This window comes from Athene noctua, chromosome 1, assembly GCF_965140245.1.
Source record: "Athene noctua chromosome 1, bAthNoc1.hap1.1, whole genome shotgun sequence".
Taxonomy (NCBI): Eukaryota; Metazoa; Chordata; class Aves; order Strigiformes; family Strigidae; genus Athene; species Athene noctua.
Window position 1 is genome coordinate 95,863,164 of NC_134037.1, and position 27,559 is coordinate 95,890,722.

Sequence of the window (27,559 nt, forward strand, 5' to 3'; positions counted from 1 at the left end):
GCTACAAGTTCATGACTCCTAATAAAAATATCACTTGATCCAAAGATGCCTTTGCTCTTTTTTGAGATCTGATAAGCTGAAGTTGAGTGGGTCACATGGGAAGCTTAATAGGAACACATGAATAATCTCAGAATTTTCTCTAACAGTTCAGGAGAACATATTTGCAAAGATTTCCAGTAAAGATGCAGTATTCTCTTTCTTGAAGACACAACGAAAGGAAAAACTTATGGCTGCCTCTAGAATTTAGCATTGCACCTAGTAAAGCCTGCTAAAAGAAGTAACAGAAAAAATATAGCAAAAAATAGAACTACAAAACACCCTAGAAAGGCTGAAGAGAAGCTATGAAAAGAAAGGTCTGTGTGGTCTTGAGGCCTGAAGGGACAGGAATGTCTTCTTATTAGAACATACTCCTACAGTTTTAAACATAATTCCTACATAATACTGGGAGAAACACAAAACATACTACCTAAGAAACCTCAAGTACTGCCATAAGGGAATCATTGCTGCTTGTCTATCTGCTGCTTTGAATCCACGGTTGTTCTTTTACCTGATTGTGATCATCTTTACAGAAGAACTTGATACCTACAAAAATACAAAAGCTCTTCAGGAGCTCAGCGTTTAGTCATATACTGTGCTGACTTGAAGCACAAAATATCATGTAAACCCAAGAGATTAAGTTTGTTGTGGTGTGTAACTTCACAGTTACCACAGGCTAAGTGCTATGATTTTTATTATTTTTATTATTTTTATTATTCCAGGACAAATCTGGAATAACTACAGTGACTTAGATACACTGCAGTAACAAGAAGCTATAAAGATCCTCTAATCTACTTACCTTGTGTAACTACTTATAGATATTTTCAAAATTAATTGTCTGTTGATATTTCAAGCATTTGCTTAAAAGCTGATTTGGTAAATATTTCTAAAAACACTTCATATGTTACAACAATTGCACAAAGGAAATTCAGAAATATCTTTATCTTTGTCAGAGTAAAACTCTTACTTTAAAAAATGAAAAAAGGCACTGGTTTCTGAATTTTCAGCCTGTTTTGCTGTTGATATCTTTGTCTTATCAATAGTAAAAAAACATCATCCTCTTTGACAAGCACAATCTTACCAGCTTCCTGTCAGTCTCAGAATTCCAAAAATAAACCTTAATGCAAAGCATTTCAGATATTTTTTCCTTTGAAATAGGACTGAAGAAATGAAAGCCATCACTAAAAAGAGTGGCCTTGGTACCACTAGAGGTCACCCTAGGAATAAAATCAGTGGCCTGCATGGACAAGAACAGGGAACTTTTACAAAAACGTTTGTTGCTTGACATTTCAACCACAAATGTATAGAAGAACATAACACACAGAAACATTGTGCATATCAAAATTACGAATTTCTAAGAGGAATCTCTTCCTTATTCTGAGGCCATTGCAAACTGACTACGCTGTGAGTTTTTTTGTTTGGCTAAAAGTAGCATATTTTACATGCTGGAAATACATGAACCCACCTACGTGGTTTTAGAGGAAGCGCCCTTGGATGTCTAGCAGCGCTGGGGACATGTTGCTTTACCTCTTGTAAAAAAAAAAAAAATCTTAAAATTCTGGACTTTGAACAGATTATTTCTCTAAAGTGCTTTATGCAGCCCATACATAAGACACTTTTCAGCATCAGGAATGATGGTCTTAAACCAGGCCATCTATTATTCTCCATGGACTGTGTTGGATTCGTATGAGGAAAATACAGACTGCCACTTTCCTCAGCTGCTGTCATTTTGTGATTGAAAACACTTGGGTCTCTTAATTTTGTGGCATTAGTACAGATCAAGATTCTCCTGCTTCATATGAACAAAGTTAAATGTCATCTCAGTTACAAGATGTAAAGCAGGGAAAGAAACTGAGCTCATTTTATTTAAATATGGATTTATTTAAATAAGAGATTAACTCTGATGCAAACCACCAGTTTGGAAGTGCTATGTGCTTTCCATTCACACAGATCACAGCAGATGACTTCAAGACATACATTAATTATTAGACTAATTAATGATATGCATGTCTGTAAGATGCGGCAGTGGTTGCAGAGAGAACATTCATACACTTCCTAAACATACCTTATATCCACATCAGTTATAAACCATGGTGGCCCAGCTTTTAGAGTGGCATGGGCTATACTGGAAGGGTTCAAGGTGAGGTTGGATGGGGCTTTGAGCAACCTGATGTAGGGAAAGATGTCTCTGACTGTGGCAGGAAGGTTGGACTAGATGATCTTTAAAGTCCCTTCCCAACACAAATCGTTCTGTAATTCCATGATATCTCACTCTGGACAGGTGGGAGCAGCAGTTCCTAATTCTACCTCTTCAGATACACACAAATGTGTCAGACAACATATTTGCATCCCATCAGATATAGGATATATGGTAGTGGCAGCTACTTGGAGCACCACAGACCAGTGAATTGGAGGAATAGTTTCTTTGAAATCCTCTCCTAACACTGGATTATTCCTTCAGTAGTACCCTGATGTATTATACAGCACCTGATTTATTCTTGTATGTATTCTTTATGCCGTTCTTTCACTTCTAATCAAGGAAAGGTGAAGAAGCAGAATGAAACACACTGTAAAGAAACACATAGCACAGCAAGAACAAGGGCATAAGTTGATACTAATATCTTTAGAACAGGTATGTAACTTTGAAAATGTAGGAAAAGAGGATGTAGGCAAAGCTATAGAGGGAATAAAGATAAGGAGAAAGCTCCCTATTTTTGCTTAAATATGTGTTACAAATCCAAATATAAAAATAACATGCCAAAATCCTTGCTCTTAGGCATTTGCCACACTAAATCAAATGCTGGTATGCATTTCTGGGGATTCAAATATATCTATTATTTCTGACTCACCTAATCACTTTATTTTTTATGAGGAATAGGCTTTTTCACAGGAAGTTTGCTCAAGAAAGAACTTGGGAACAGCTCTTTGAATAATAGCAGAAATATAAAATCTTATTTCTAAAATCCAAGTTACAAAACCTAGGAAAACAATGGGTTTTTTTAAATAATGTTGATAAAACTGGGTCTTAATGCTGAAATCCATACAAAGGAAGCAGATTCCTTACAAAGACCCATATTTAACATTTTTTTCCATGTTAGATTGGATGTATTTTTTTCCTTTTCAAATAGCTCTACAGAGACAATGGAGTTGGACAGAAAGAGAGAGATTAATTTTGTCCCAACAAACCTCCCCATAAGCAGAAGGGTTTTGCCATCTCTTGATGTTTTCAGAAGAATCTCAAAATAACTGATAGGTTGCTAATAGCCCAGATTTTGAAACTTGCATAAAAAGAGAAGGGAGGCTCAAAGAGAACAAGAAGAATAAGAAAAATATTTGAAATGGAAAGCTGCCAAACTGCATTTGAACTAAACTGATAAAGTAACTGCAGTTATTGATAATGAGGGGCATGCTGTGCTGAAGATGCTGCACCACTGGCCCACAGACATTACAGTTCATATTAATTTAGAAGACATGTTTCAGATGGCACATAATGAATAATCCTTCTGTGTATGAAGCTTTGTTAGGATCTGTTTGAAGCTGACTGAACAGCCTGGGGGACTTGTAGATCTACTAAACATTTCTGCTAGTATGGACAGATCTGTCAGGAGTATGTTCAAGGGTCCTCCGTAACTTCCAGAGCTGACCCAACAGAAGATTCTACTCAAGATGTAGTTGAATAGGCAAAACTGTGCAAGTCTCAGTACAGTTGCTTCTATTATGGGAAGTTATTGCACAAAACATGCCTTTACTAGCATGACAGCATCCCTATAGAAGCATCTACCCATTACAATATGTCATAGGATTTCCTATGTCATCATGCAGGCCCAATTTAGGATTCAGCCTTTCCCCAGTGCTGGTGAATAATATTACATTAGCCTGATTGTTGGTAATGATGTTCTATCAATGCAAAACTGGAATAAGACAATGAAGAATCAGGTCCTGTATTTTACATAAATGCTAGTTTAAAGATAATGCTTGTTTAAGATAACGCTTCATTAAAATTATATAAAACATGTACTTTTCTTCTATGACACTGTAAACCTCAGGGAAAGCTTTTCTTTCCACTCTTCCATCTTTTCCCTCCAGCACACTGGTGACCCAGTGTTTTTGTTCTGTCAATACTTCAACAGTGTGCACGTTATTTAATTTTAAATACTGCCTAAAAAATGCAGTTAAGCATGCGAAAGGAATTTTAAATCCTGCCTAAAAATGCAGTTAAGTGTGTTACTCTGAAAGATCTGACTGAATTAAAAGAAATTATTTGCATAATAAGGTATTCTTATGATTAATAAAGATGAAAGTCACACTGAGAGTGAATCCTTGCAATTTTACACTAAGTATTCTATGTTTCTGGTTGTGTACTGAAAAATATAGAGCACTCCCTTGAAACATCCAAAGAAGCCTCCAATGAAACCTCCCATCTATTTGTGTCCTTTGTTAACTCCCAGCATGTGGTGTTTTAAAAGAGATAGCTAAGAACAATGGGCTAAGTAGTGGAGTTTTCCTTCAATAAGAAATCCACATCTTAAGCACAGCCATGAGGGAAACAGATCTACACTGTTTAAAAACCAACTAGAATAGCTTATTGAAGAGTTTTAACCATAAAATGCTTTAAGTGAAGAAAAAAAAAGAGGCAGCTGGAAGATGTTAACTGAGTTTCTAATTGAAACAATGGTGTGTTTTATTTCATGTTGGGATTTCAACAGACTCTTAATTAGACATTTTACCATGCAGTTTTCATTTAAAAATATCTTGATGACATTCTGGTCATCAAGAAGATCCTGGGAGACTTAACACCTGTTACTCCTTGGAAGAACATTCATCCAAAAAGGCAGGCAGGCAAATATACTCCCCAACTCATAGAATAAATATTGTCAAAACACCAGAGTATTTAAAAGAATAACGAAAGGGGAAAAAAAAGTCTGGAAAATAATTTGTGCAGTCCAGACTTAGTGATGATAAGCAGATAGCAATGCTCAAAACAAAAGGCAAAAACATACCGGTTGCTTGCTATGTTGTGGAATAGTAATAGAATATTTGCAATGTGAATGTAAGGACATGGAAATGTGAATGTCTAAAATTGTCTGAAAAAATTATGCTTACCTATTTTATGAAAATCTGGTTAGTTTTTGAAAACAGAATTTACAACACAATTTTTTATGTAGTAAGAAAAGAGTTTACAATTCCAGATGTTATCATGCAGATTGAAACATACAGTCAGAATACATCACTTCATTTTTTGGAACACTGAATAAAGAGTTCTCATAAACAGCATTGCTATTAGTCATCTTGACATAACTTCTTAGTGGCATGAAATTAGTAAATAGACAGTATTAAAACCTGGAGTGAATTAAAGAAAGAATTCCATGTTATACTGAAGATACCACCTTTAGATTGAATTTCAGAGAATAGAATAGAACAGAACAGAACAGAACAGAACAGAACAGAACAGAACAGAACAGTTGGAGAGGACCTACAATGATCATCTAGTCCAACTGCCTGACCACTTCAGGGCTGACCAAAAGTTAAAGCATATTACTAAGGGCATTGTTCAAATGCTTCTTAAACACTGTCAGGCATGGGACATTGACCACCTCTCTAGGAAGCTGGTTCCAGTGTTTGACCATCTTCTTGGTAAAGAAACATTGCCCAATATCAAGTCTGAACCTCCCCTGATGAAGCTTTGAACCATTCCCATGTGTTTTACTGCTGGATGCCAAGGAGAAGAGGTCAGCAGCTCCATTTCCCCTTCTCATAATGATCAAAATATACAGTTTAACTCCTGGGCTTTATTGATATGGACAGCATTAATTTTCAGTGCTGATTATTAAATAAAAAAGGATAAGGGTATAAAATAACATCATTAACAAAGCTGAGATGCATGGCTAAATTAAAAAGAGAAAGGGAAAACTATTTTGCTAATCTGCAGTAACTTATTTTCCTTGATTTGGGGAGAAAAGAAAGCCCCCAAATTTCTTCTCTCTTATTAAGAGGCAAGTATTGTTCCCTGTGTTATGTATATACATAGAAATAAAACCATCAACTGCAATCTGGTCTGAGTTAGCTCCAACTTTTATGTGAAGAAGGTCCATGAAGTCAGATTTTGGGAATCTTCTATGGATCTAAGTGAGAGGGTCTTGAACTGTTATTGCCCCAGCAGTTTTCTGTCACATTTTAGCTGAAGTTTACTGTCCCAAAAGTGGAATTCTCATATGAACACTCATAGGCTGTTTCTGTACAAAGTCAGTGGAGTCAGTTTAAAGCATCTTAAACCAAATTTGGATGACTTTACACTTATGTGAACAACTTACACAGACACTTTTAGCTTCACAGCTGTGTCAACAGAAACTGCAAGAAATAACTTCTCAACTTCTATAACTAGATGCAAAAGAAATGACCTGTATATGCCTTCAGTCCCTCTTGGAATGAGAAAAATTAAAAAGGATGTTAGACAGATTGTGGCAACACGGCCAGAAGCTTATTCTCAGGACAAATCAATGGGAATTCAAGTTAGAGTCATCGGAAAGAAAAAAAAACACCTAAGAATGAGGAGAGCTTAGATGTCTCTGTTCTCACTTTTGTCACCCTGAAAAGAAAGCAAGCCAGTACCAAACCCCCAAACCTATAAGACTTTTGCACTATTTTTCTCACCACACATAAAATCAGATGCCTTTTGAGCCAAATCTCTGCCAAAGTTCACTGAGTCCGTGTTCTTTATGGTATGGACTATTGTAGAAATATTGTGGCAAAAACTGTCATAGAAAATAAAACCTGCCTCACAAGCTGATTCAGCCCTGGGAGAGAGCTTGTTGCCCCCATAGCATCCTATTGTATCTGAAATGTTTTACTCTTACCTAGAGCCGCCCTCTGAATGTGCCTCTGTGTTATCTTGCCTTTCAGATGGTCTGTAAAAGACACAAAATGAGAATAGTCAGAATTCAAAATGTCAAAAATCAAAGAATTTACCACCATTTGAAAACTCCTGTGCTGCTGGGGATTTTTTTGTGATCCATAGGACAAATAGTTTTCTGAGCTCTTTCCTTCTCACTATTGCAAGTAAACAAGTAGGCACAATTTGGCTCTGCATATCCTAAGATTTAACTTTGTCTAGTAAGAAAGACTGAAAATGAAGCTATTTACTGTCAAGCACTTTCACAGGATAATGATCTCCTGTTGCTAGATACAAAAGAAGTCCAAGTGAGGCTAGAAGACATACAGAATTCCAAGTACTCATTCAAACAGACTTAGAGGCGCTAGCAGTGGAAATGAGATATTAGGTCATCCAGTCCACCTCTTTGGCAGTGAAGAACTGGTTCCCTGCAGTCCATTTTTTCCTGTTCATCCAGCTCAGTTTTAAATATCCCATGTGCTAGAGCTTCTGCAAGTTCTACTACTCAACAGAACTCACTATGTAGATGTCATTGGTCTTCAATCAAAATTTTTCTTTTATTTCATTATCTCATTATTCCTAGTTAGGCTCCCATGACCCATATAATTCACCTTTACCCTTCTGTTATTAATTTCCTCCTTGATCTATGACAGTGTTCCAGTTCACCAATTATTTCAACCCATAATTAGATTACCACATGGGAAGCCATTATTCATAGATATTAGTGGAACCAGTAAAGGAAAAACACAATCCTAAATGTGCAATTTCATCAGTATATGTGTTCTGAGGGAGGATGGGATTATGCCTTTCAAATTTTCAAATTAAAATGATTTCTAAGCAGCAACTCATTGACAATCTTTACTAAACTGTACATCTGGATACCAGTGAAAGAAAAAAAAATCCATGCAGAAATCACTGTTTTCCCCAGACCTGTGATTGTGTATATTACATTAGCATACATTCTGAATTAAAAATATCCTTTTGCTTACAAGTGAAGACTTCTAGAGTAAGCTAATCAGGGCAAATTAAATCATTAAAAGCTGCCAAATGTTTAACTGAAGCATGTGGAAAACCATTTAAACTCACAGGTCATGAGCATTAGACTGTTCTATGATCACCAAAGAACCATGAGAAATTAAACTTATTTGGGAGTTATAAGAATAGTTCTTAAGTATTTAGTATCATTGTAGAAAAGGTATAATATGCAATACACTGTAGTATAACAGCCAAATTATGTTGTTTTGAATATTTTTAAACAACAAAACAAAACAAGATACCCTACCTACTCCTTGTTGATAAGATACTGCAGGTTCTTATTTTTCTGCATGGGAAATTTTACTCTTTTCAATTATTTCTATTTAAACCAATGAATTCTTCTGTACTTAAAGTTATCTGTGAAATTAAGAAAAGTCTTCAGCTACCAAGAAACATGTTAAGTGAAAGAACTAATTCACCTACCCCAGCTGTACCAAATAAATCCTTCATCTGAGCTGTACTAACATTCAACCAAAAAAGTCGTTCAGTCAAGCAAGCTACTGATTTCTGTAACTATAGACAAAGATCCCTTGATTAATAAATTTTAAAGTCCAGTTAAATGATCAACACTCATGCTACTTGTGCTTTGAAAGCTTTATAAAGCAACTCAGCTGATGTCAATATTCAGTGAAATGTGATTAAACATCCCATTTTTTCCCTCAAATTGCTTTTTACTATTCTAGATATTTAGATCCTTGTATTCTATTGTACTGTATCACACAGGGTGATGGTACTCACTCAATATTGAGCCATGAGAGAGTTATGAAACAATTTGTAGTAATCTTGAGATTCATCTTACTGGATTACCATTAATTTAGATGCCTCAGAAAGCCATCTATACATTTATTTTCGTGTAAGGGCTCAGAAAGTCCCTTTCTTAAGCACTGTGAGCTGCAAAAGCCAATGCTGCTGTCATCTGAAAAAATGGTTCTAGTAGTGAGAATATGCTGTTCATCAAGAACCAATTGAAAATAAAGGTGACATACGAGTTCTCAATCCTGCTAATACATGTTTTTAGTAGCATTATTTCTCTTTCTTTAATCTTGCTAGAAACAGATCCTCAACAGTCTAAATGTTTTGCATTTCAAGTGGCAATGAGGTCAACTGAAGAAAGGCAAGCCAAATGAGTCAATGAAAGTAAGATTGAACAGAGAGATAACAGCTTACAATCAATACAAATATGTGGAAACACAAGAACATGGGGACTAGTATTAAAATTATTATAGCCAAGGGGCTTGACTTTCAATTACCTAGAATTTACTCTCAGTACAGCTGGAATAGAGAGCACAGAGGCTGCATAAGCCCTACTTTTATTGCAAGCTTTGTTAGGCCAGCCAGCAGTGTGGAACTGTCCCAAATATTCCTCTCTCCCTTCGTTCTAGCCTTTGTACACTTTTGCTCCATCCATTACACAGACCATGATGTTGTAAGAAATCTCATCCTTCTTCTATTTGGCAGCTTTATGAAAGAATAAGAAGTTGGAATCAACCAGCTGTAATCAGAGAGAAACCAAAAAACCCTTCTTTGGCTAGAAAAATAAAAATCCAGTCTTACCATTTTAAAGAAAAAGACTTTTCTTCTATGAATAGAAATAGAAAGGTGACATTTATCCAATTCATATAGTCCAAACTGCCTTTCCAGGGCAGCAAAAACTGAACCTCATTTTGCAGAAAACTTCCTGAGGAGAAACTGTAATTGTATTACTGGAAAAGTAGCTCAAACAGGAATTCTGGTTCAGAGGATGTTGTGGAATCATGAGGCACCTGATTATAAGTCCATACAAAGACTTAGCCAGATATGATTTAATCTTTCAATTTGTTTTAATCCAATTTGAAATTTGACAGTTTATTTAGATTTCCTTTGGAAAAAACCCTGGTTTTCATGTAGAAACTCCTATTTTTGACAAAACCTTAACATTTTCTGTGCATGTTTTTGATTAAAGTAATCTTGTTCTGTTTTCACTACAAATACTTGTGGGGGAGAATGAATGTTTCTGACCTGCTCTACTTTTCCGCCTCTGTGAACACCATCACCCCAATGCAAGGCTTGAAGTTCATAAGTGACAGAAGTAGAGGATGTTTCCAGTACTGTTGCCTGCACAGACCTTCCCATATAAACAAATGGAAGAATTAAGTCTTTAGTACTGCCAGTTCTACAACCTTCATAAACACAAATATTTACCCAAAGAAATATGAAGAATCAGATTCTCATAAAAACCCCTTGTGTCTTCTGATCCCAACAGTGTAAAGTTGTGGACAAGGTAGTGCTTAAATGTGGTTTGCAAAAGTTGAGTTTAAGACTTGGAGAACATCTTTCAACATATGGCTAATTATGTTTTCTGAAGCTTCACCAGAGAAGAAGCTAAAAATAGGTCTGCATTTGATACCAAATAATTTTTTCCATGGAGTCATTCTTCATTTGGAGATAACAGTCCCAATAAAATGTTGAATGCTGTAACTCCACATGCTTTGGCAAAAAAGTAGTTTTGGGGAATTTAAGAATTCACTCAGCATGCAGCCAGCTGTCATTAAGGCTGTGATAAATCTGTTGGTTTTGGCCTGTGTTTCTGGACACATGTACCATCTTTAGGTATGGAAAAGAGATGAGCTGGTAACACAGAACTTCAGCTTTGTGACAGCAGACAAAAGCAAGGAGGGAAATGGAGGAGACAAATTGGAATAGAGAAGTCTAATTAAGACTGATGCAAAGCAGAGGAAAGTATCCTGTATGCTGACTAAATATGACAGAATCCATAACTTGAGTAGTATGGCTGTCCTTTAACTTCCTATCTTTGTGTTCTTCTAGACTGTTTCAAGGAGCTGAAATGATCTTCCAATTTATTACAGACAATGAATGCTTTGACAAAACCACATATGCTTCAGGGCAGTACAGTTACAATGACTGTTACAATTCAAAAAATACTGATTTAAAAAAGTGTTTTGGTTTTGTTTGAGTCTGTATTACAGGTTTTAAAGCTTCTCGCATTTTATCAGACCTTTCATACTTACTATTACAAGGTTTCAAAGACTGCTAACTTAAGGGATGAAAATATTGGACAAGCTAAGAGTACACATACAATCTTAACTCCTTCCCTTTGAGAATATTTGTTGTTATTGATGTGGATAGACCTTTAACTTGATGCAGAGTCTCTTCTGACTTAATAATTGACTGGAGGCTTCATCAATAACCTCTCATCTCTTGTTATTTTTTAATACTTTTCTATTATTTTGCATTTTCCAAGCCTGTGTTTAGCTTAAGAAGACCTTCCATCCAGGAGATCCTGAAACCTTCACACCTCAGCTAGGATGTTGTATCTCTTTCTTTCTTTCTTCATCTTTAAAATATTTTCAGTGTTACTTAAACTATCTAGCAAAACATCCTTTTCTGCATTCAGGGAACCTCCAGTTCCTGAAACACTCTCCAGGGTATTTTGGGTTCCTAATAATGCTATATGGTCTAAGTTTTAGATCTTTTTTTTTCCGTTTGCACAAGAAGTTGCAATGGGACACAGCTGGGACAGTTAATTCTAACTGACCAAAGGGATACTCCATACTATATAACATCATGCTTAGCAAAAAAAGCTGGTGGGAACAAGAAGGAGAAGGGGACATTCAGAGTGATGGTATTTGTCTTCCCAAGTCACCATTAGGAGTGATGGAACTCTGCTTTCCTGGGGATGGCTGAACAGCTGGCTGTTGATGGGAAGGGGTGAAGCAATTCCTTGTTTTACTTTGCTTGCACATGCAGCTTTTGCTTTACCTATTAAAGTGTCTTTATCTCAACCCACTAGTTTTCTCACTTTTATCCTTCTGATTCTGTCCCCAGTCCCACTAGGGGAGAGTGAGCGAGTGGCTGGGTGGTTGCCAGCCAGGGTTAAACCATGACAGGAAATAAGCAGGATTGTTGTTTGTAATGCAATGTCCCTACATATGCATTTGGACTCAGCTATCACCCAACTATGAAGACCTACTCAAAACTCTGGATCTATTAAATTTGATTCATAAAGTTGCATGCATCCACTTGAGTCAGATAAGGAGTCCTGCTGAATGAGCACAAATTAAAGCTGGATACTCAGCAAATAATCACTGAGATAGATAGGCTTTTAGAGACAGAGAGGAGGGTAATCACATAACTTTCATGAGCCCTGTAGAAATACATTTTTAACTGAGCTTGAGGTCAGAGTTGTAACAGCTTACAAAGGATTTCCGAAAGTAGGAGATATTGAACTCAATTAAGATATTCAAATGGAGTAATTTCTCAAATGGAGAATATTCAAAGAGATAGTTATTGGAAATCTCACCAGATGTGTTACATACTTTTGAAAATCTGGTGCTGAAATTTTATGAGAACACAACCTATGATAAAAAGTATCGGACATGAAAAGGCATGGAATAAAAAAAATAATATTCTATTCTAACTCAAAATCCTGCTGCATTAAGAGCAGACAAACTGACTCAGAGAAAGGGCAAATATGGGGCAAATTGTGACTCTTCTTTGAAATCGTTGTCTTTCTCTGATGTCAATCAGCTCTATTAGGAAAAAGTTCAGGGGCAAAGTAGTCTGCACTAGTAACTTGGTTCAACACTATTTCTGATGCTTTATTTCAGGATAGAGTTGGCCAAATCTCCATGTAATCTGACAAGTCCTAACTTTCAGAAAGCCCTTGGAGGCATCAGAAAAGAAAAAACCACTATTACAGCACTCAGAGCCTCCTGACTATACCATACACATTTTTCAAGGTATGAAATACAGCCCTCATCAGCCTTAAAATATATTAATAACAATACTTGAGGCAACATATTGTAAAGTATAACCTGCTGCAGCAGATTTCTGACTTCTATTCACTGAAGAAACATCTGTAGTGGTTTAAGATTTTACTGGATCTCCTTTCTCCTTTTTCCTCTCCCCTTCTTCCCAAGGTTTGCTGTCAAAGGTTACTGCCCCCACAGCAGGGCAGGTAGAAGCACATGTCTGCCTGTGTTCTGGCTACTCTTTCACAGTTGAGCATCTCAGCGCAAGCATACTGGCAATTTAATCTGTGACACTATCATTGAGTCAGCTGGAATGTCTGAATTATTAGTAAACACTCTTTTGTCAGCTGTGCTGGGAAGGATTGGAGACAGTAACTGCCAGAAAAGAGACTGGGCAGACCACTGGGAGCAAGGGAACTGATAGTATTTAGTAGAACTCATCAGTCAAAGATGCTAGGAAAGGAGACAGGTTCAGAATTGGAAGCACAACCCTGACTTCCACACCAAATCCATAGTTGCAAACCACAGCCTAAACTCAGCACATGAACAAACACACTTGGAAATACACAATTTTCCCAACATACTCTCATTCTTTGAAGTTTAAATATCACAGATTCAAATGCATACAATTTACTATGATGTAGGATACTGTACATTTTGAGATTACTATTTAAAATATCTGACTGGGGCATGTTCCCTTCCTTGCCGTACTCAGCTGAGACAGTAACAGTTTTTATCGACACATTTAATACCTTCAAGCATGATCAAATTTACAGACAGAAAGCTTATGAGACAGCAGTCTCTGTCACTCATTGCTATAGGATGACACTATATTTGACTTCACTGATTATTCCTTGAGCTATTAAATATATAGTCCTCTAAACACTTTCCTCATTTCTATGCACTTATTTCTAACGTCCATAGTTATTTCTATTTATTTCTAACTCCTTATTAAGTCTCCTCCCCATTTCCTATATGTTCTCATCAGTTCTGTCCAGATGGCATCACACTTTTTTTTTTCTCACAAGACGATTACTTACACTTTCTGATTGATGGGCATTGCTGTAACTGTTCATTGTCTGGCCTGCATTTCCACAGCACCCTTTATCCCATATTTTTTTCCTAAGTCTTCCATACCTTCTAGCTCTTACAGGAAAAAAATTATTTGATAGGGCTATACAGCAAAACTAGAGAAACTGAATTTATTTTCTGATGACAGCATTCTGGACCTCTCTCTTCCTCTAAGAGGACAGATTGTCATTGTCTGCATAGGTCTTAATTGTTGAGGTATTCCCCAAGGTCCCATTCAGCTAAATGTGAGAAATGCTAGCATGTACCACAGCTCCCATTCAACCAAAGGTGCAGGACTCCTTTCCATACAAGCAGAGTATGGGAAGTGAATAGTGCCATAAATTCCTAACAGTCCACACACACAATACTGGGATATCTAGGACAAACAACAGAAAGCACTAAAGGCTCTGGACTGCAGTGCAACATCTCCTTGAAACTGGAACTCAGAACCCGGATGCTTTCTGAATCTGAATGTTCAAACAAATGCTCAGACATTTATTCTATCATCCCAAGGCTGGCTGTCACTACCCATCTGGTTTTTTTTTAAAGTTGAACTCTATGCTGCCCAGGGAGTTTTAGCCAAGCCAGCACACTCCAAGAGACTTCATGAAAAGGACACATCATTTCTAGATTCTCAATGGGTAGGAGATAGGCAGCTCAGTCAATAAAGTAGTGCTTCTGTATACACTAGCAAAGGCAGTTTGTTGTATTTCAGGAATTAAAGTGAATAGGGTTTTTTTTTCATAGATAGCTTTCCTGAATTTAGGTGCTTACATTTCATTTAAGTTATAACTTAGATGCCAGAGTGTTATTTTATGTATTGTCCAAAGGTAACAAATATTCTGTGTATCATCTAGCTTCTTCTCATATGCTGGAAAAGAGATAGAAATGATGCACATCTGGAAACTGTTGCTCTGTTGTTTATCACATCTGTTTGTTCATGAATTAAATATTAAGCTGGCCCAAAAAGCATGGCTGAAAAGCAGTGCCATATGGATAAGGAACCATAATTTGTGAATTTAGTGCTCTGGAGGCTCATATGACAAAATGCAGCTTATCTGTTGTTTATTTCTGAGACATTAATGTGAAGAGAAAGAATAAGGAAAATAGGGTCTGAAGAACAGCTTTGTATAAGCTCCTCTCTTTTTTTTTTTTTTTTAAATTTCTCAATTTAAAAAGCTTAAAAAATAAATAAAGGATCTTAAAGCACAAACAGGAAAAGCCAAAGACAAAGAATTTTATCCCCAACAAGTTTTCTGGTAATAATACACTGGTCTTACTTAATATTTTAAACAGAAAGTGAACACATCCAAGTATAAAATGGACATGGTTATTATTACTGCCTTCATGGCTTTGTAATTTCTATGCAACAATTTAATGTCCAGTTTAATTTTGTGATATTTTTTCTGGCCAGGACTGGCCAACAGAAAATTAAGTATAGAGTTCCAGGCCTCACTATATAATTCAGTTTCACAACCTTTTAAAATTTTGCTATCTTACCCAAGAATTTGCCCTGGAACTCAGCTCATATTGCTGTGTGACTTCTGGTCAGATGAGACATTGGCTGATGTTGGGAATCTGACAGATATGACACGAAGTTAAAAATCAATAAATGCAAAAAAAATAATGGTGCTGGAGTGGTTTGGATATTTTACCATGTTTTTAGGGTATATCAAGGTTTCAGGGTGATGGAAACAAGGTCTGAATGAGAATGGGTGTATGACTTATTTTTTTAATTATTATTTACTTGTAAAATATATATCAAGCCTTTGAGAAATGACTTTTTGAGTGTTAGACACATTAACATCTCATTAAAATCTAAAATAGCCTCCTGTAAGGATACAGTATCTATCTGCTGCTGTGGATAAACCTAAATCTGCTTCTTGAATTGCTCAGCAATTTAAAATGCAACCTGATTCTAATAACTGGCATAATGATGTTGTCAGCTATGAACAGAGGTCCTCCCTCAGCCTTAACTAAAGTGCATGAGAACATCGTCATAATACAGCTATTCTCTGTTAATTGCACTCCTTCTGCAACATTCACAACCAGCTGTCGTGACATCACTAGTTCTACATGATTTAGGAACTAGTTTGTTTAGAAAAAAGCAGCTATTGTATGTTAATACCTGTAAGCATATATTCCTATACTGCAAGTCTGTATGAATGCTGTCCAGATGTGTAAATGAACCACAAGATCCTATGAAAAACATATTTCTATTTTTCTGCTCATGAAGGGGTATCATTCTTTGACAGTGCTACTCTGAATAAGCTAAGGTCTACTTCTCTAGAGTTTGAAGGTTTGATGCTTCACTCATAAAATCTCAGGCCATCCAGTACTAAAGAGACATGATCAAGGAAAACCTTTTGTACGAAAGACTAGGATTTAGAAAACCCCTATAATATAGCATTAACTATAACCTAGCATCTTTTCTTTAAAAGAACAAATTTAATAGACTGACTTAAGAACTTATTAGCCTAATAAAACAGCAAAATGCAGTGTAGCAATCCAGCAATGACTACCTGTTTTCACTCTGTAGACTCTCTACAAGCAGAAAATCCTACTGAGAGATACTTTTCCAAGTTTATAGCCATGGAAGTTCATAGCTTGATTACATCTAATGAGCTTGGTCCATTTGCTTTATTTGTTACAGCAAAAACCTTATTTAAGAAGCGTTTACTTCATTTCTTCCTGAGCATAACTTTTTCCCATGAAAATACTTCTGTTTCTAAAGAACAGAACATCATTTGTAATAATTAGAAAATGAAAATGTTTCCTACATATGTAGATTCCAATACAGCTCCAAAGAAAACATTAACATCTTAGGCCTGGAGTGACTGTTACACTAATAAGGTTCCTCTGTTTAAAGAATAGCACATCGGGGGAGCATAATAGAGCTGTTCAAATGAATTCATTCAGTTTGGTCTTTTCTAAGTCATATGACAAATCGTGTTTTCTCATTCTGAGGACCCATTCAGCCTATGCACTGTCACCCAGGGGCATTGCCTATTGTTTGAAAGTAAAAACAAACATATGTAAGCTACTCCGAAACAATGGACAATATTTAGCATTGGCATAAACATATGCATTGCCCCCTGAAGCCAAAAGACTTGTACCTTCCAAAATAAGTTTCCCGAGTGCTGCTGCAAAGATGATTTTATATTACCGAAGATGGTATCCTCTTCTTATAGGGAGGAACAGAAAAAGGAGAAAGGCTGCCAGAAAGCTGCTAGGGCTGCCTGGTTCTCTTGTCAGTCTCATCTCTAACAGGGCAGAGAAGACAAATCCCGTGCCAACTAAGAACTGACAGAGACATAGCAATGGCATCTTCCCTTCTGTATTCTCTGACAATTGCCCAAGCGTGACGCATGCTGGAGCAGTACCTGAACAGACAGATCTGTTACAGCTGCCATCAATCTAGGTGTACCTCTGAAGTGAGACAAGAGTTAGACGGATAATGTTTACATTGCCTACAGTAAATATTGCAAAGATGGATTGTCTCTCCTGACTTCAGAAAGGCACAGTAATGCTTTACAGGCTATTATGACAGAGTTTATATTCTTGTCTCTTTTTCCTTCATGTTTGCACATCCTACTATCAGTTTTCTGGGGCCACTCATTCAGCTAAAAGTATTACTATATTATTCATTGCTTAATCATAGGGTGTTAAGAATTACAGTAAGCAAATGTAACTGCACTACTCCAACACAATGTGAGCCCTGCTCACACTGCAGCGACTCCTGAGATTCTAAGCAAAAATTCTCATGCAAATAAAAAAATATGATTTGTTGATTACAAACAAGGTAGTTAATTGATTGACTCACTGTGAACACTGTGAAGAAACAAAAAATTTCTTAACATGAACCCTTCACTGAACTGCTAGAAAGAAAGAAAAATATATTCCTGTCACTCTCTGCTTTGTATTATGAGTCAACTAGCTGCTCCTAGAACAAGAAAATAGGCTTTGGAAACTTTCATCATAGTGCTGAGTCTGCCCCAAGATGGTAGCAACCAATTACCGTTTTGTAGCTATCGGCCAGGCCTGTGTGAAATGCCGGACAACTATTCTGCATTACAGCACCTTGACAGACATCTTATGAAACATGCCGTGAAGGATCACAGCATTTTTGCATTGTGCTCTACAGATCCCTGGCTAAACTGAGCCACAGTAATCATGCCTGAAGTGAGTTGGGCATCAGCAGAAAAAGAACCTTAACAGAATCAGTGTGAAAGCAAGTTATATTTCATCATGGAAAGAAGGAAATAAGTTAAAATTGAAGGAGTTGTAACCAAAAAGAAAAATAAGATGTAGCATCCTGTAAATCACATTTCTAACAAAGAACAAACTGCAGATGGTGACAAGGTGGTTAAGAAAATAAAATCTGCAGAAACTCAGCTGTTTTTCTGTGTTTTCAGTTCCGTGCTTCCAAAAATCAAAATGTAACATTTAAAAAATAGATTCCAAAACTGCAGTCATAATGGTACAGTGATTAGATATTTATCCAAAACAAACACACATAGGAACGATGTTTTTTCAGCATTAGGTTGCAAAACAATTGGGCCAAGAAATGAAGGAGAAAGAATCTGAAGACTGTGTCAGCCATGCTGAATGGCTTCAGCTTTAACAGCTACTGCTATTTTTGGTGGACACATAAACATGCCTGGTTTATTACAAAACTGCTTTGAAACTGACCTGGAGATCAGAAACAGACTGGGGCTTCTAGGCACTGGGCCACACTGAATAACATCCCAGCTGGGAAATTACATCTGGGGGACTGTTTGTCCCCATGGCCTGTTTTCTGTTCTGTTTTTCTCACAGATGGCTCCAGGTTTTGCAGAGCCAATGTGCTTTGTTATGTTAGTCATAAGTGACATCCCTCAGGAGTAAACAGCATAGGTACATGCCCGAGATTAAGTGTGGTAGAAATACTACTTGTGTTCCTTTTTCTGACACAACTGTTGTGTCCTGAGACCAAGACTGACTCTCTGTTAAGAGGCAGAGGACATCTGCAACAGGCAGGCAGCTTCCCACAAGAGAAGAGATCAGTGGAGACTAAGTGTATTGAGGTTTTTTTTAAATATATATCTCAGTGCTGGAACAGAAGTGGTGAAGGAGCAAGCAGGCGCAATCTATTTTTCAGAGAGCTTTCAGTCTACACTGATGTTTACTTGCCAAATCTCCCACTTTTTATGGTAAACTACTGTTTCAGCTTGTTCTAGATCACTGATTTTGCTGTTCTGGAATTTCTCAGGTACTGAGCAGTCCAGATAGGGTAGCAGCTGCCAGACAGTCAGAAATCCTGGACACATAAATCATTATACATGCAGAATGCATGCAGAGTGACACAGCAGGCTTTGTAGAAGTCATCTGGGCACACACAGTATATTTGATGCCTACAGAATGTGCTGGATAGGTTGCACAGCATGTGCTGCACGAGCACCCAGTCACACAGCCAGCATATCCTGAGCACGTTAGATTCACTGCACTGCTCAGATTTCTGTCTGTGAAGGAAATGCGGGACCCTTAGTTTTTTAACGACAAGCATTTATGGATATGTTAATGCTTGGTTCTCAGGGAGCTTTCCACATCAAGAACGGACTCTGATCAAGAAACAAGATAAATAGCAAATAGCAAATTCTCCTGCTGTTCTTGCAAGTTATGTCTCTGGTGACATAGAACTTAGTGTAATGTTTAAGGGCAGTACACGATGCTTCCATAGGGTGAAACGCTTGCTTGTGAAACAAGCAAAACCACTTGAAAGACCACATGTCATACCTGTTGTATCACTCCTGAAGATCAGAAATGAGGAAACATTTAAAGGTAATCACATTTTAAATAGAGGACAGTCCTAAAGTGGCTGGCTGAGCGCACAACAATGGATTGTTCTCAACATCAAAAGAAGGCTGAGCAGCCTCAGTGGTGTAAGGCTTGGTGGAATTGTGAATGCAGTTCAGGGAGGCAGCTTTGGAGACCTCAAAGTTGGACTATATTGCAATATATTTCACAGTATAAGTGATACTATTTCTCTGTTTAAAACAATTATTACTGTATCTAATGATTGTTGCCCTTTATCAACTAAAACAATAAAGCCAAATGTGGAAATCTTTTCAGAATTTTCTTTTCATTCCTTACACAAGTAGAACTCAAACTGACCTCAGCTAAAGTTTTTCTTTAGTGAGGATTTCAAGTTCCATGGACTTTAAAGGTCTCTGCTGAGACAGCAATTCATACTAAGCTACCTGAAGAATGAAATGCTGTGGAATGATATTATTAAGTTATCTGTTCATTAAATCTGCATACTGAATTCATTTATTTATGAGTTGTTTGCATCTCATTTGAACCAGATTTGCCTGTGGAATGTAACCTTTCTTCTTGGAGTTTCTCAATCCCTTTCTAAACCCAGTCTTGCTGTTTTTCTTCTGCACTAGTCATTTCCAGTAAAATTCACTGAGCACATATATCAGATATAAGTCTGCATAAGTACTTGATACTTTCTGGAATTAAACTAGAACAGTGAATTATACTAATCAGCAGCTAATGTTTATTTCCATAAAAGAATAAGTACCTCAGAAGATTACACTGAAGAATGGAATGCGTTTCAAAGCACAGTAATTTCTCCCTTATTATAGCCTCACTTCATTCATGGCTGAAACAATGTCTAGTAAGCTAATGTCTGACTCAGAACATTAATATTAATATAAAATCAATAGATAATACTACCAATAGTACTGAGCTTTAAGAAAGTAACACATTGATTTTGATGGATTTTCTTTTCATGTAACAAATCATCACAGCATTTTCTCTTAATTTAGGTTCCATGAAAAGCATGGAATTTTTCTTCAACAAATCTATCCTTCCTAAGTACATATGCTTCTTCAGCAAAATTTTCAAATTTTTTTTTTTTGCTCATGCATGACTTCCCTCATTTCTTTCAGTCCATATAATCACAGGCTAAAATATGTATAACATTACTAATACTATCCTTGGGATTCTAGTTCTTAACTAACTGATTCTTCCTTTTCAAGTAATTTATTACCTGCATGTAAAGCTAAACCAATGTAGATATACAACATAGCCAATAGAGTGCTCTCAGACCACCTCTGCCTGAAAAACATCACTTCATCTTATTTCAGTTCTTATCTATGCAAAAAGGTTGTTATCAGTTCCCTTCATAAACTTTTTCAGGAATAAAGAAAAGACTTGCAAGAAATATTCTTACTTTGCAGCTTAAAATTAGGTCTGCTTGGCTTCTCTCCATGGGGAGGTAGAGTGACTATAATATAATTTTTTATGTACACAGTCTTGCACATAGAGAAAAGGTGATTATAAATTCAGATTTTACATTATTTGAGTTCTGATTATGCTTAACATCTACTTCGCATTCACAGAAATAACAATGTGAGGTACAAGGCAGTGAATCAGAATCACTATTATCCTCGAGCACTGCGATTTCATGTCCTCACTCTATTCCAGTCCTCACCATGTCAGTGTAGCACTCCATTAACTGTGATACGTAAATAAAATTATCTGAATATTTGGCAAGCAAAGTAAATGAAGACTCTTCAATAACCTTGCTTTGCAATACTAGGATATGCCCTCACTAAAGTTAATAATTGTCTTTGGCATCCTATGAACTTGTGCACTAGAATCAAGGATTGCAGAGCAGTGCAACATCTCAGCATTCCTGTGGGTATAGCTGCATCATCAATATCATGTGCACATAATCCACCCACCTACCTTTTTCATTCCGAGAGTGCGTGTTTCCTCACACAATTATTACTCCCACATGAGTTTGCCCTTCCTCTCCCAGCTTCAGTCATGTTAGCTGATTTCTGGACAGACTAAAAACAACAGCTGCTTCCCTTTGGGCATTAAATACCATTTAGTATGCTTTTCTTCCCTGAAGAAAAAACTAAGTCTAATGGTGGTATAAATACCCCAAAATAGACAGACATTTATGGAGATGAACTGGAAATCTTTACCAATCTTAAATGCATCTAACATGTAGCACATTGTTGTATATATAGACAACTTTTTTAGTCACTAAATTTTGAATGAATATATCAGTTTAATTTATACCGAAAACAGTATTTTTAATTCTCCCAACTCTAACTTGCTGTGCGATCAATGTTGTAGCAGTTGGGCCTTTTTGTTATTTAATGCTTTGCAGTTTGTTCAGATGTAGACTTCTCACTGTCAAAATCCTTTCACACAGAATGGTAATGGTGTAAATCCACCTTGCTGATACAGCATCCTGAAAATAAAACTCCTGCTAGCCGTGATAAGGAGAGAAGTTTTGACTTCAGAGGTTTTGTCTTTGTTTCTCACCATCCAGCCCTATTTTAGTTTGTAATACATTATATTAATTTTCTCCAACTTGAGTCTGTTTTGCCTGTGATGGTAATTGGTAAGTGATTTCCCCATATTTATCTTGCCCTACGAGCTTTTTCTTCTTACTTTCTCCCCCCGTTCTGCTGAGGAAAGGGGGTGAGAGAACGGCTGGATAGATGTCAGGCAGCAGCTGAGGTTGACCCATTACAATGTGCCAGGCACAATCAGTCAATTTTTTTTCCAAGAAGAAATTCTATACTTCATTATTCTGAAATCAAATCCTTGGCTTCAGCATCAAATTTTCTTCACTAAGTCTTTTTCGGTAATACCAAAAGGATCTGTAGTTCTTGTTAGAGACCCTAACTCTTTGGAAATGATACAATACAAAAACACTTGCAGCGGCACTTCATGTTTTTCACAAGAAAACCCTTCCTTTTTTTTTTTTTTTTTTTTTTTTTTTTTGGCCAGTGAAGTAACACATTTTTAAAGTTCTTAATGTTGGACTAGAAAGGCAAAAATCTACTTGTATGTCAGTGCTGGCCTGCTTTCCACTTCTATGCTGGTTACAGAGTTCTCATTAGTTCCCTGACCTCCCAGTTACTTCTTTCTAGTTTTACTCCTGTTGGGTTTTTTAATTTGTCTTTTAAATCTAGTCCTTGGGTACATTCTCCAGTCATATGTAAACAGTTCTGACTAGTTCACTCAAACCAATCCAGACACATGTACATGTTTGAAATCTATTATTTAATTTCTCTGCCTTTTGATGGTGTATTTATGCAGTATATTGAATTTCAAAAAGAAGTGCGCATCAATGCTTGCACCAAAGCCCTCTGCTCCTTTATTCGTGCCTATACAGAGGGTTGTGTAATAATTAATAAACAGGATCACTAAAATGACCCGGCTTAGAAACACTTCCCTCTCTTCTTATTACTCTTTTTTTTTTTTTTTTTAAAGTATCAGAAAAGGACAATTTTAATCCCACAATAAAATTCACCTTCTTACTTCTAGGAGGTCATTGTGTAAAGTAAGTATAATGGAAAATCTAAGACATGCATATTATTTGCCATAAAAATAATTTTAAAATCTCTGCATTCTCTGAAGTGCTATTAAAAATAAAAGGAGATAGGATCCCGGAATATGTGGTATAGTAGCAAAGAGGCATGCTAGCCACAATGTCTCACTTCTGATATTATAGTCACTCTACACCTAAACTCCAGTTTACATCTAGACATTGTTTTCCTTAATCTTCTTATGCAAGTAATAACATCAGCAAAAGCCTACCATGAAAATCTCACTGCAAGTATCTTTTTCCAGCCCTAACTTCCTGATGTTTTTCAAATGCCAGTGTAATTGAGAAGTGGTTGGGAGTATTTTGTGTACTTTTCACTGCAAAACACTAATATTTCCAGTGTAGAATGAATATTTCTGACATAAAAGTTACAGCCAACTGCTGCCACTATCTCAAAATATAATCAGATTGCATGAAATGGGCTCTATGGCCTCTGTGGTGCATAGTTTTATACTATTAACTGTAGCTTAGAAACAACAGAAACTGATATTGATGGGATCTGTTCTTGATTGTGTCCAGCAAGGCAGCCAGGAATGCTTAAGGAAACTGAAACAACAACAGAAGTAAATTAAAGATCTAGTTGCAGGCAGCAGATGACTCTTATTTCTTCTATCACATTTTCAGTAAAAAATTGGCAGGTTAGTAACCTTACTTATCATCTTTAATGGTCTTCTGAGTATGTATGCTATGATGAGACAGACTTTACTGAAAAAGTGTTTCAGGCAGGCTGATAAACTGTATAAACTACTGTAATTGCATTGACTGAGCTGAATAAACCAGAAAGTGTCATACTAGATGCAAAGATTTAATAATTGTTAGAGGGGTGCCAATAGGTAGATTTAATAACAGCTATGATCAAAAGAAGGCTGGACAGGAGAAAAGGATAGTTCAATAAAATATAGTATTTATATTGACCAGAGTGCTAATTTTCACATACTGTATAAAGTTACACAGAAAGAACTGAAAGATGGTTGTACACTATGATCAGCCTCAAGCCTCAGACATCAGTGTTTAAAAGTGTTTAAAGTGTTACAAAGTAGTGTGTATCTGCATAATCTGCATAGATCAGCATATGGATAGCTATAAAAGGATACAACATGGATGGAATCTCTTGCTTATACAGTAGGATTACAGTATGAACTAAAGGAAATTTTTCCATTTTACTACCAAAATTTTTTAAAAAATGGAGAGTAATGAAAATAATTTTCATTTTGAAAACACTTTACTTGTATCTGCACTTTATATACCAAACCAAAACCAAAATGTGTAATTCTGTGCAATTTTTCTTAGAACTATGGAGACATTTCTAGCTTGATTCTGAAAGGAGCTTTTCAATATTCATGTGGACTACAAGCTATTACCATTTCCTATGGGAGCCATATAAGCATTGTCAAGTTCAGTGCAGTACTACTGATATGTTATACAGCTGCTTATTTTGTTCAAGGGATCAGTTTGCTTTTTTAGGTTACATATACACATGAAATATGCACTCAGATTTGTATCATTCATGTTCCCCAAATACACTTCACAGCTTCACTTCTAACACTGATGAACTTAACCAAAATTAAATTTTAAAACAGATGCTTTTAATTGCAGCAAAATCCATACTCTACTGCACTATAGCTATCAGAAGTTTTGCCTAGCTTACTGGGGAAAAACCCACAGCAATTCAGTCCAAACCAAGGATTTATTTTAGATTTGCTGGGATCCATGGAAACAGAGTCTTGAGAGGCTACATCTACATTGCTTTGTTACATTATTTCTGAGACATGCCACAGTAGAGACTTGCAAATCTCAAGGGAATTATGGACCGCACAAGTCTTGTCCCAACATGACACTACAAGTGGTACCTTCAGGACTGGCATGTGTCCCACCACTTCTTGTACCGCCTCCCACACCCTCCAAACATTTGTTCTCCCCCTAAGATATTTGCAACAGATATAAGGTGTATGTAAGGTGGCTGCTAGGCTCCTGTCTTCAAGCAGCACAGTTGCAGCCCCAGGCACTGAGAAAGATATGCTTGTGTGCTGCTTATTGCTGGTATTATTTCTGCTCCAAAATGGATTTCAACTTCAGCAAAAGAAGTTTGACACTTAGTGCTGACATTGGCTCTACCTCGTTTAGGCCAAGAAATCACTTGGGTTTATCACAGATAAGTAAACCCAGGAGATAGAAGAAAATTAGGACAACATGAATTTCAAGATGACAGCAGAGAAAAGGAGGTTGTATCCTGATGTGATGGCTCATGTCCACACCACTGCCCAAAAGCTGCAGGTATTACTCACCTTGGAGATGGTTCCTGTTACTTGGAGAGTAACATGCACTGTCTTCTACACTAGGACTTGATTTTCCAAGTTTACCAGGGGGGAAAGCCTGCTCGGTAGGATTTAAATGAGCTTATGTACACTTGAGAGACTCGTATTTGCAAGGTGGACATTGAAATTCTAGTTGCATGGGCCAATCTGTGGATATTCAAGCTCAAGTTCTGTACTGATATTTATGTTCTGGCCAGTCTGAAGGAGACAAATGAGCCTACTGAAAGAAGGCAGGTTGATTCAAGTGTCATGTCTTATAGAAATAACATAGTGTCAGAACACTGCTGCAGCACCTGGTGACTCTGGTTCTGGGTCCCTTCCAAACATCCTCTGTGCTGTGGTTTGAAAACACAGTGCCAACACGGCTGAGGCTTTTCTCATAGCTGACATCATAACTTTAAATATACTACATAATATCTCTGAGGGACTTGTGGTGTACCCGAAGGTGATTGGGAGGGGAATCTGGCAGTAGCTATCATTCATGACCACAGAGAATATAATCACAGCTATGGTGAAAGTACAGAGCACTTGTCAGGAGTGCCATGAGATTTTTGTCCTTTCCCAGAAGTCAACTGCTATTATAAGACAAGAAGTGATGATAATGACTTCATTGTCCATGTCTGCTCTGGTGCCACGCAAAGAGGAGATAGAAACTGAGAGCAAGGTCTGCACCACTGAACCTGGATGCCCGACTACCTTTAAATCTAGTCCCTCACAGCCTGTATCTGGAAGCTTGAAGAGACTTTGTTCACCTGAATGTGTGCATACAGGAGGATGTGGACCCAATCTCCAAGGACTTCAGGGGTAGAAGACAAAACTGTTTCACATCTGACAGTGAGCCTGGATAGCCAGTTTTTAGGAAAGAAGCTACAGGCTTGAAACCAACAGAACTCAGAAATCAACTAGGAACATATCAAAGGCTGCTAGGAGGATCAGATAAGACCTATATATCTTGGGGTTGATTCTATCTGTATGTGACTTTTGGCCTTGAACCATCTGAAACTGGAAGCCAAGCATGTTCTTTTGGGGTCCTAAAGCAAAAAATGATGAAAGCCCCCATCAAGCTGAGACACTCCTCAGAATTGCTCTAATTAATCCGTACAAAGGAAGTGCAGTGGGGTAATTGAACAATGAAATCTTCTTTTATTAGAAGCTATGTAAATTTAATAAATAAAATCCTTAATCCATATATATGGATTAAGTTATAAAAAATAAATTGAAATTATATTTTTGGATCCTTTTATCTTAAATTAAAAATCAGAAAACCCAATGTTAATATCTTAACTTCTCCTTTTGATAAATTCCAGACAGAAGGGAGCTGTTTTTCATATTATGGTATTTGAAAGAATCAAAAATGGTACATAAAGTTATTACTGCTGTCATCAGTTAATAACTTACCTTTGCAAATCTTAGTAATGCATTGCCTTTTTTCTTTTAGAAACTAGAATCTCTTCCCATATCCTCTAAATGCTGTGATTTCATCAGCTAAAAGGTAAAATGAAGCTAAAATGTACTCACTTATTTTATTTCTCACTTCATTTAATTTTTCTCCAAGGCATTTAGCTTCGGCAAACCTGTCAACGCAAGCATAAGGATACAAAATTATTCTAAAGAACAACTAGTTAAACTAGTTGTTCACAATAAAATACAGAATTACTCAGGACTGCTTTTTGTTTTGTAAGTAGAACTAGTTGGAGCAGTTTTCCATCAGAAAATATTGTCTGGCCTAATAGAAACCATTTCTGAAAGAAACCATGTAACAAATAGGTTTACTAGACAGACAAATTTATTTGACTTTTAAAGTTTTAAAATTATGTTATTTCATTTCTAATGATTGGATTATCTTAAATATTCATATTATACTACAATATTAATTTTAATATGCTACATTACTTGTAATGTTTTAACATACAGCTCTATAAAAGTAAAAAAAAAAGTCCAAGCAAGATCAAAACAAAACGATTGAAAGTCTTAGACCTTCTGCTCACTGGGAATTTTCAAATTTCAGCCTGTAACTTGCAATTGCACATGATCACTGTTTGTGCTGTATGGAAATATACAT

At 36.7% G+C, this 27,559-nt stretch overlaps 1 protein-coding gene across 1 annotated transcript in view; it reads right to left on the minus strand.

Moving 5' to 3' along the window:
- KIF6 (kinesin family member 6) overlaps positions 1 to 27,559 on the minus strand; it is a 173,181-nt gene that overhangs the window by 25,151 nt on the left and 120,471 nt on the right. Inside the window, 2 exon segments of the mRNA XM_074925875.1 lie at positions 6,891 to 6,941; positions 27,016 to 27,071. Coding sequence (XP_074781976.1) covers positions 6,891 to 6,941; positions 27,016 to 27,071 — 107 coding nt within the window.